Source organism: Cervus canadensis, chromosome X (genome assembly GCF_019320065.1).
Source record: "Cervus canadensis isolate Bull #8, Minnesota chromosome X, ASM1932006v1, whole genome shotgun sequence".
Lineage (NCBI taxonomy): Eukaryota > Metazoa > Chordata > Mammalia > Artiodactyla > Cervidae > Cervus > Cervus canadensis.
In genome coordinates, this window is record NC_057419.1 from 65559203 (window position 1) to 65570818 (window position 11616).

An 11616-nucleotide genomic window follows, 5' to 3' on the forward strand; every position below is an offset into this window, starting at 1 on the left:
CAAAAATGTTTGGAATTCTTCTATCTGGTTTCAGAAAGGTCACGCCACTCCAAGTCTGAGCCTTATCGAAAGTAATGATTTTGAGGAATCATGCCCTCATGAGTTTTCTGTATTTCATCAGTTTTATGCCAGAGACAGATGACTGTTACGTAGACTTTCTAGGAACATTAATCATATTGGTAATAATGATATTTTACAGGTACTGAGAATAGATGAGAGTAGATTTTAAAGCATGAAATTCCAGTTTAATTAAACACACTATCCATCCTGCTGCTCTTTTTTAAAAAATGTAATAAACTGTATCATTTTTTACTTTTTCAAAGTTTATTCTTGCCTCGTACACATTATTCACATTTTTGTTGTTGCATTTTTGGAATTTATGGTATTTTGAAGATGAGTTAAATAAGAATCATTTTAACCCAGAATTTATGTTATATATTAGGGGTGGGCAAACTTTTTTTATATAGGGCCAGACAATAAATACTTCTAGCTTTGTGGGCCACATGGTTTCTGTTGCATCCACTCTACTCTGCCATGGTGGTATGGACAGTACATAAATGAATGAGCCTGTGTTCCAGCACAAGTTTTTTCAAAAATAAATAGCAGACCAGATTTGGTAGTTTGCCAGCCCATTTCACATACTACTGTATCTCAGAGTTTTCAGGGAGAAGATTGTCTCTTTCTTGAGAGTGGGAGCCATCATATAGTAGAGATGGATCTATAAGGCAGATGCATCCCATAAATTCTCGTTAAATTGATTGAAATAAAAGAGAAATTATGTAGCAGTTGCAATGTTACATATAATAGATGGTTATGACTTTGACTGGAAGATATTATCTCTTGTGTAATCTAGTGTCTCATATAAATATTTTACTAAGTATGACTCATCACATTTCCCTGTTAGCCCTGACTCAGAACTAAGATTTAACTAAGAAGTAAGAGCTAAGTTTTGTGTCCTATTGTGATAGACATCATTAGCTTAGGTTTTCTAGTCTGATTATGTTCCGTGCCTTCAGAGACTTTATTCTTTTTTGAAAATGAGTGAGGTATAAATATATAAATGTCATCTGTTATATCTAATAGGGTATGAGTCGGTGTGGCTTCTTGACAAAGATTAGTTTTGAACCCATTTTAAAAGATGAAAGTTATAAACTAGATGAGAAGAAAATAATAAAAATAGTGATATAAGTAAGGACATCAAGGTAGGATTTTCTCGAGCATTGGGCTGAGTTAGATGATACTGTGGAGTGACAACAACAGAAGTACACCTTGAACCACAAGTACACCAGTTTAATCAGTACAGATGAATTCAGATTCCCCAGCTTCCCAAGAGTATAAATAAATAACAAAGGTTTTCAGCTGGTATTTGGGGTCACTATTCTTGGGAAGCTATTTACAAGTTTTATATAGTAAAACAGTTTACCTAAACTAGTACTACTTGCTGTAATAGTGATAATTATATGTGTTTGTAAACTGAGAATCACTACTTTGTATGTTCATATAAATTAGTATATTACACTAATTTCATCAAATACTATTATAGTAATTTGCTAATTATTACTAGAGTAATGCTTACTGTACTGTGAAATAGTGTTAAACAGAAAAAGTCAGTATTTTAAAGTATACCATCTAGAATAAGCAATGCTTCAAATTTTTTGACTTTTTTGTTTAAGTGTAATTCTCATACATATGTATATTTGTATATCATTATATTTCCTGTAAATAACATTTTCCTAATTTTCATTTTTTTTCTTCTTTCAGTTGTTTTACAGGTTTGCAGCCTGGTTCTTTACCCAATCAAGTTCATTGAAACTGTGAGCTTGAAAATTTACCATGAGTTCAACTGGGGTTATGGCCTGGCCTGGGGTGCAACTATATTTTCATTTGGGGGTGCCATCCTTTATTGCCTGAACCCTAAGAACTACGAAGACTATTACTAGAACCAGTAGTCTCAAATTTAAAAAAAAATCAACCATCCAACAAAAGGATTACGTCTGCATTTTTTCTAATTCATCATTTTCTAAAACACTTGTGGAGCATCAAACAATTTGCTCAGTTGATTTAATATCTTTTGCCTTTTGGCTGTCAACATCATAACCAGCTTTTACATCCATTTTAGGGACCTGCACAAATTAAGAGAGCTGATTAGACATAGGCAAATGCTGCAAACTTCCAATATATTCATGTCACTTTTCTTGACAAGCAAAGGGTCTATATGACAGAAACCATTGTGAGAAACTAGTTGGAATGAGAAATGCCTGAATCTCCTATTGCCTGCAGGGGAACAGCTGGCATAAGCAACATTTAGAAGTTCCTTTGTGCTGACAAGGATTCCACTGTTAGAGTCCTTATTGCCTGCTTATCCCATCCAATGACTACATTGGTTATTTGCTTGAGTGAACTCTTGAAAAGTAAACTTCCCTTCAGCATCTAATGGGGGTTCTGAATGTAACTGGGTTAATGATACATATTCCACCTACGTTTTAATGGGAGGTTATGCTTTGGCAATCAGCATCTCGCTGGGAAGGTAGTCAAGATTTGGAGACGTGCATTTCATTATGTGGTTAGAAATTGTGCCTCAGCCATATCTAGAATGAGGAAAAATTGAGAATCTCTATTTTCCCTGGGGCAACTAGAAAGAAATATGCATGATTGCTTTTGTCCTAAGTACCCTTTAAATCACTTACCAAACATTACAGCAAACAATTGTGCATATGTAACAAGCTTAAGTATTTTTATAGAAGGTGAGCCATTAGTATAAATGGTAATAAGTTGTTCCCTAACCCTACACCTGCATTTGCCTATTGCACATAAAATTAATATTTGCTCTAGTGAAGTGATTTGAACACTAACCTTGTACACGTTGTTAAGAGGCTTAGATCGGTATTCACACTTATTTACTGTACAAAAGTGCATATACCTTAAAGCTTTTGCTCTATGTTCTTATTGGAAAGTGTTAAATAGAATTGTATAAGAAGAAAAATTGAAATGGTGTTAATCTGAAAATTAATGATTCTTTTGTAAGCACTGTAGTTCAAAAGAGTGTAGCAATTAGGATGGTCATTTTGTTTAAAAGTCATTAAAATAGAAGGCTTCTTTTTTTCCAAGTATTTTAAATGTCTTCATTAAAAAAGGAATAGTGATAGATTTATATAATTGTCAGTAGAGGAGTAGAATTCATCTGGTTTTCATCTGGTTATCACCTGGTCCTCTGAAGTTAACTAATGGGCTAACTGATTTGTGCACACAATTACGATGGATTTATGGTAAGGGAATCATTTATTGATTGTTCAAATGGAATAATAATAAGGAATAAGTTTGCAGCAAATCTTACACTGCAAACTTGTGTTAATCCTATTTAATATACAAATTTGGATAGTTTAATTATAAACATATTTTTATAGCAAATATACAGTTCTAATATAAAAGTTATAAATAATTATTTTTGTTAACAAGGACACTATTTGGCCCTCTTGCAGAAAGAAGCATTGGAGAAACCATTTAAAAAATGCCTATGTTCTGTTGTATTGCAAAATCCATTAAGAACAGGACTACATCAATAATGTTTAATAATTTGCTTTACCTCCCAAAGCAGAGTTCTGCTTTCAGCTTGTCTTAAGAACTGTTGCCAAAAACAACAGGAAAAAACCCACTATTTTATTATTCAAATGCTTAAAATAAAACCTCTTATCTTGTGACTTTTCTATGGAATCATGAAGTAAATTTGAAGAACCAGGCTTATTTTAGCAATGACAGACAAAACTAATTAAATGCATTCTAGAGAGAAACCTTTATAAAAGTATATAATCCTGTATAGACTCGTAAGAAACTATGAGTGGACATTTTCCAGAAAGATATGACTATTATAGAATCTTTTGAAGCAATTTTCTTGAGAAATAGTAAAATCTGGGCCAGACTGTCTTGTAGTTAATTGCATATTATCAGAGCAGCATGGGAAATACGATATTTGTTGGATAGGGATTTCGGCTACTAAACACTCTCTGTTGTGAGAAGAATCTTTTTATTCCTGAATAATGGAAGAACAGTACTTTGATGCTGACATCAATGGGGCACTTTTCTTAGTCCTAGTAGAGGATGCAGTGTGCTGTTAGACCAATATCACGTCTCAAGTCTTGATCAAGTTTTCATTCTCTGTCAATTTGAAAAACCTGGAAGTGACAGAATATGGTATAGGCTAAGGCACACATATTTGCAGTTTAATGAAAAGTAGATTTCTTATATTACTTTTTACCCCTTTCCAGTGAAGAGCCCTTTGCTATATTTCTACCATCACTAATAGTTGAAAGTGTTTCATTACTAACAAGTTCAGTACAACATGAAAGTTATCATGGCTCATTCAAACTACTGTTTTGTCTATCAGAATAAACACAAGTGAATTTTTCACCTACAATAATATTATGTCTTTGCAGCTTTAGGTTTGTTTATTGTTTTCTTACTAGCCAAACTATTAACTCTGATCCCATTGTTTGTCAGGGAGAGAGAGATACACATACCTACATACAGCATAAAGTACTCAGCAGGGCTAGTTATTTGGATTTCTTGCACAGCAATTTAGCTTTTGTAAGTTCAACATGTAAATTTTAAAGACATAAATATAGAGAGACCTATGTGTTTGAAATATAAATGATATATATGGATTAGCATGTAACTGTATATTATTAAACATGCAATGAGCTGACTGGTAAGTGACGTCTAATTGTATGGCTAGCAATGTAATTTATTCAGACTGTATTTTTGTACAGAGCAGCACACACTAACCTATGCCTCTGTGTCCTCTTTAATGCCTAAAACTGTGCCTAGAAATTTCATCTGTCTTAAAAATAAAATATACTCCATGCTGTTTATGCTATTAGTTTCTCTACTGCTGTTCTATATTTATTATTTTAAAATATATGACATGTTTACTACTTAAATATGAATTCATGGTATTCTGGTTATTTTTTTAACAATCCTTTGGGGAGATCCTGTTTATCACTCCAGTGGTTTTTGAGTTTGCAGTTTCATAATCAGTTCTTCATTTCATGATTTTTGTAGCTGACATGAAATTATCTATGTGGAAAAAATAAAAATAAAAGTGGCTTCCCTGATGTGGTTTGACTTTGTGTCTTTTCTGCTGTGTGGACTCTTTTTAACAGGTTTCTAAATTACATGTCTTCACTTCATTTTCTCTTTTGTAAAATATATCTTATTTAGAAAACATAGCTTGATATATGACATGTTCATTTTGTGTAAAACTTTTTTAAACTTTTTTTTGTTTCAGTTATCTCCCCAAATCCTTTCTGTCCTCTGCAGCTGAGTTAAATGTGAGCAATAAAATAAAGGATATTAAATGTCTTTTTTAAAACTTTCATTTTAAAAGGCACAGAGAGGAGATAGAGTGTAGGTTATCCTTTTTCCTACTCTCTTATCGCACAATTAGGAGTAGTGAAGGACTTGATCCTCTATTTTGGTTTTTGTTCAGTTTTCAATAGTTGCAGTGTACATGAAAGCAGACTTTCCTGCATTATTTCTGTTTTTTAATTAGACACTTAAAATTTTCTATGCATGTATGTGTATGTGAAGAAGTTCATAAATTTTAAGTCCAAATTTCCTATCACCCTTTGTGCTAAATAAATGTGAGTATACTTGGAAGGGAGTTTATATTAGAGCAAAAAATTTACTTGTATGATTGTCAGAAAATTTTCTGGAAGATAGAAATAGAAGCATATATAATTGAGCAAACTTTCTGTGTTGATAAAATCAGTTTAAATAAAAATACATATTTTTGTCATGAAGACATCCTTTTATGTCTCATATGAACCCTCAAATCTTGACAGGTTCACAGTATACTTTTCTGCTGAAAAATTATAAATCATTAGTAAATCTATGAGATATTTACTATCAGATACTCAAAAGTATGCATGTTTAAGTTATATTGGGTTGGCCAAAAAGTTTGTTCAAGTTTTTCTGTAAGATGTTAACAAAAAACCTGAATGAACTATTTGGCCAATCCAAATAAATTCTAACACTTTCACAAATTTTCTACCATTGTAGAAATTTTCCATTTCAATGACCTTAATCTACTTTGATGGAGTAGCATCATTCATTTGATGTATTATATTTTCAGTATAAAGAACTTTCATTTTCATACAGAATTCTCATGTCCAAAACACCTTTACAAACATCTCTAGCCTGGTAATTATCCATGACCCAGTTTCTATGAATTTGGAAGATATGGAGACATAACTTCACTAGGATTTGACAAGGGAAAATTCACTGCCTTCAGAGATTTCACTGTGAACATGAAATAGGAAAACAGTTTTAATTTGCTTTGCCATAATGGCCATATAGTCAATTTGTGGTTTGTTTTTTTGTCAGGCCCATGGTTTGTCAACAAAATGTTCCATTTTGGTAGTCTTTTAAGTCATTTTGGTTAGAAAATGAACTGATAATGAAATTATTTTGTATTCTGTAGAATAATCCACTGAATACCTAGATTTTTAATTTATTGATCAAATTTTCATGTTATGACCTTCTGTTAATAGCTTTTTAGAAGTGCAGTCTTAAATGAGATAAGATTAAAGGAGCAAATAAAAATGAAAGTTAAGCTCTTAGTATTTTCACAGGAAGCACTAATTTATTTGAATAATTTAACTTGAATGACTTCTGTGTCAAGTATTGGGGACACAATGTCATAGGTACTTAATGTCAAAGTTAAAATTAGACTAAGTAACAAAACTCCATGTAATAAATGCCAGCAACTTTTCTGATTAAATGCAGGTTTGCAGACTGTTCAGGAAGTCCTCACATTTTTAACAACTACTAGATGTTGCTATGAGCAGAGGATCCATATATCCATACTTGGAAAATCTGTTTTCAAAGAGTCACCAGCTAGGTGACTCACATTGATATTCCAGCCGTAAGTCTAATGGTTCCAAAGTGTAACCAAGAGAACAGGAGCTGAGCTGTTCAAGTGGAAGGATAATATGTGGTGTTTCAAAGCCAAGATTAACAGCACACAAAGAATGGTGTTCTTTGTAAAACTAAAACTGTGTTGAGTGGTTCACCAGAGAAACTCAGTTTTGGCAAGCAATTATTTTCAAGTTGAATGACTTCATAGAAATAGTGATTATAAAAGAAGCTTGGAACAAGTACTGGAAAATGTCATCAAACCAGCAAAAACCTTGAACAGTTCAGTTTCTGCATGTGACATGAATCAATGAAGAAAATAGTATCTACACTATATATGTATAGTATATATATATATATACTATGTATATAGTGTATATATATATATATAGCTTATATGTTTATATAAGTATATAAAGTTTATATACCAATTTTGACTTGAGTGAGGCTGTTATGTGGGTGACCTGAAGGCATTTCTTATACTACAAAAGAGAGACAGGCATAGAGTTAAAACATTTTACATATATGTGATGATGGTATTAAGACTGCCCCTTGGTTGCTTTGAATTTATCATCATAAAGGTAAAACAATATCATACAACCTATTTCATTTTTTGGTAAAAATATAGTTCACAATGAAGAGTTCAAAGAAATTGTTTTAAACCAGAAGAGAAGACATTTCTCTTAAAATTATTATGAATGGAGAATTATATTGTCAAAGGTTAAATGGAGGAGAAACACTGCTTCACTCGACTTTGATAATGTGTTTTAACAGAAGATAACAAATAATGCTATCATGCTCTCTCTCCCTGAAAAACTTGTGGATCAAACCATTTTTGGAGAGTAACTTCCCCCTTGTGGTCATATCACTACTCTGGTAATAATGGCAATTCTTGACATCAAGAACAAGTTTTCCAATTTTTAACTTTAAGGTGATTGTTCTTACACATTATCCAGCCATTATGTCTATGTTAATTATTTGAGTCATGGCGTGTATGAAAGCAGAATGAGATGTTGGACTAGCCCGCCAAGCTCCTCTGCCCATGAAATTTTCCATGCAAGAATACTGGAGTGGATTGTCATTTCTTACTCCAGTGTCTCTTCCCTACCCAGGAATCAAACCTGCATCTTTTGTGTCTCCTGCATTGACAGGTGGGTTCTTTACCATGGCACCACTGGGGAAGCCCATGTAGTTGATTTGCAATGTGTTAATTTCTACTGTACAGTGATTCAGATATATATTTTTTCATATTCTTTTCCATTATCATTTATCACAGGATTTTGAATATAGTTCTGTGTGCTATACAGTAGGAATGAAAAGTATGCTTCTCATTCAACTCCAAGTTATGGGTGCTATTCACTATGGGAACACATTTTGCATAAATTTGATATAGAAATCCTTATAGAGGCATAATGTTTTATATAAAATTTCCAGTTATATTTTTCATATAAAATTTTCAGTTGTTTTTAAATGCTTCTTAATGAAGCAGAATTTTGGAAAATCCATTCTCAGAATATTTCTTTGCAAACCTCAATATTTAGCACATCTTTCTAGCCAACTTGAAAGACATGGAATATTCTGAGTTTCTTTTCCACATTTTTTTTCAGGCATGGGTATAATTATTTTTTCCCTATTTGTATCAGAAAGTCAATAAATATTAGTGTGTATTGGGGCAGGTATTTAAGCTTTAGGAAGTTCAAGTATGATCCTAAACAGGGCAACCTCCTCCTGCTGCTTCTGATTGCATGACATCCTTGAACCAGAAATGCTCTAAAAGTTGAGTCAACAATTAAGACTTCTTACGTCCATTCAGGTCAAAAGCACTATTTGATTTCAGTTAGGCTTGTTTGGCTACTGCGCTGTTTGGATGGCGAAAATACATGCACACATGCAACATGCTGTTTTCCTAAAGTTAGGCTCGTTTCGATTTACGAGCATAAATACAAATTTGTGCGTTTTTATATTTAGAATGTTTTGCACATATCTTTTTTATTTTGAAATCAGAGCATTCTTAGAATTATTTACAATCTAAGAAAATATACAAAGTGAGCATAAGAATTGGAAAAAATTACACACAGGAATAGGAGATCTAACAGATCTTCTGGTTTTTACTATTTAGTCAGAACTGTGTGGTATAAGACTATGCAGTTTTATGAGGGTAGAAATCTGAAAGGCTGATACAGCTGATTAGCTTTGGAGTCTAGGCTCCGCCCATGATGATTTTTCTGAGAACAGAGGGCTTGGCAGGCAGCCATATTTGCACCACATGACCCTGTACCCCTGGTCAGAGGTGATTACATACATCAGAGATGGTTCCTGCCTTAAGCTAGCCCCCTCTGTTTCTCTTGCCCATTAATTTGGAATTGTTCTCTGCATGTGACTAGTAATAAAACGCATAAACTACAGAGTTCGGGGGTATGTGCAGGGATGCAAACACAAACTGCAGAGAATAAAGGAATGCAATAGATATGAACAGAGAAGCAGTCAAGAGGGACCCTATACGATGCAGAGAGAAGAGTGAGTGGCCCTAGTTCTTAGTAAGGTCAAGCTGCCTTGTGTTCCGTGTTCTTTCAATAATTTTCTGCTTTGATTAAACTAGTTTTAGTTGGACCAATAGAACCTTTTGTTAGACAAAGCACCCTTTGTTACAGGATTCAACATTCCGGTTGTGCTAAATCTCAAAAAGAAGACTTGGAAAGTACATGAAGATTTCTTGACACACTTCCCATCCCACCCCAGGGTGCCTTAACACTCTTACTTCCCCGTTGAAATTGCTCCCAGTTGTCTCGTCACAGTAAAATTTAATGAAGTGAAAATATTTTAGTGTAAATACTCCCTTCTGTGTGCATATTTTCCCCAGGATCAAAGTCATATGCTAAGGGGGAAAGATCAATAATTATTAGATGACATGAAAACTGTCCTGGAATCTCTAAAGCCACTCATGGTAATTTTTCCCTCTTATATCTCAAATGCAGTGGCAATCCACCTCAGTCCATAAGAACTGTCATGCTGCACAACTCTGCAGAACACCATTCACATGTATTTTCCAAAAATGCTAGTCCTGCTGACTTTGCCTGTTTCTTTACACTTAATTGATTCCTTTGAGGATTTCAGTGTAATACCTCACACTCACAATATGATCACCCAAGGTTTCAATTGCCTCCACTCTGGTTCTGCTTTGCATGCGTGCGTGCTAAGTCGTTTCAGTCTTGTCCGACTCTTTGTGATCCTGTGGACTGTAGTCTGCCACGGTCCTCTGTCCATGGGATTCTCTGGGCAAGAATACTGGAGTGGGTTGCCATGACCTCCTTCAGGGGATCTTCCCACTTTGGCTTAGGCAAATCAAGACCAATTAGGATCAAGCATGCTGAAGTGAACGTGTTAATTGTATTTGGTAAAAGAGTCTACTCGTCCAGCTCTTCTGGAGACTTGATCTATATGGCTGCTTAAGTTAACCTAACAGTTTCAATTATTCTTGGATCATCCTTTGGCTAAAATAGTGGTTTCACATATGAAAAAAGCAGTTATACACAAACAACGACAACTGAGCCTAAGGTCAAGGACTTAATCTCCCCCACATTTGTGTTCCCAACTCAACTTGGGGTTAAATGAGATGGGAAGTAACCCTCCCTCCTGCTTCTTGCTATTGTATCCTCCCAAAGGCACATGTGTGTGTGTTTTAAGAAAAGACCATTACTTGTTCTTGAAAATTCACTGATATATTATGTGTTTCAATATCAGATGCACTATGACATAGAAAAATACCTTCAAAAAGAGAGTTTTTCTTTCTTGCAATGAGTCCAAAAATATTTAGGTGTTTAAATAATATGCTAGCGTGATTTCTTTTTTTAGTTCTTAGAGCAAAGTATTGAAGGCAGTCAAATTACCTGTCATCTACACAGCTTTCATCTTGGGACTAAGTCATCTAAGTCATTCACTTTCAGAAGGTTTTTTTTTTTCCTTTTTAATTTCAAAACAGTTTTATTGATTGATGTGGATTTTAGCTTTCACATTTTTCTGTGATTCTGTATGACAGCAGATGGCCTCGAGCCCTTAAGAAAAACTGATTCATCACCAGAAGCATCTACTGGTATAACACAGGATCCTCACTCTTTGTGAACAATACCTTCATATTGTCCAAAGAAGTCACATGCACAGAGAACATAAAACAAAAAACTAGTTCTGACAACTGGTACTACTGAAAGAAAGGTCACTTAAGACTTAATGAGTAGAACACTCCAGAGATATGGTGTGATTTCTGGGTCATTTGAGTTGTTTTAGTATTTGACATCACTAAATATTCTGCATCATCATTTTCCCACTTGTTAAATTTTTCAGGCCTTTAAAGACCCTTAAACACATTTAACACCAGGTCCAATCCTTTAACACATTCTTTTTTCCTGTGGCCTGAGCAACAAAAGCAATTTGTTTTTGAAATACCAGGCAACTGTCACATATCCTGGGTTAAGGTAAAACGCATGCCTTGTTTTCTATTCTTATTTGGATCTAACAATTTAAGGCAAAATAATCTGGCATTCCTCATTCCTTCATCAGGAAAATGACATAAGAATCCTCAGGACAAACATAGCATGAGGCATTTAGGAGTGCTGTATTTTACACACTATATTTAAATGCTACAGAAATAAGAATAGAGTCTTAAAAATACATCCGGTCAGGACCCACTTCCTTCTTTCTCCATTCTTTAAA

The 11616-nt window shown here is 34.0% G+C and overlaps 1 protein-coding gene across 1 annotated transcript in view; it reads left to right on the plus strand.

The window, feature by feature from the left end:
* Nucleotides 1-5108, plus strand: part of TMEM47 (transmembrane protein 47) — a 29373-nt gene extending 24265 nt beyond the window's left edge. Inside the window, exon 3 of the mRNA XM_043457941.1 lies at nt 1762-5108. Coding sequence (XP_043313876.1) covers nt 1762-1940 — 179 coding nt within the window. The 3' untranslated portion in view covers nt 1941-5108. The remainder of the gene's footprint in view (nt 1-1761) is intronic.
* The last annotated feature ends 6508 nt before the right edge of the window (nt 5109-11616 follow it).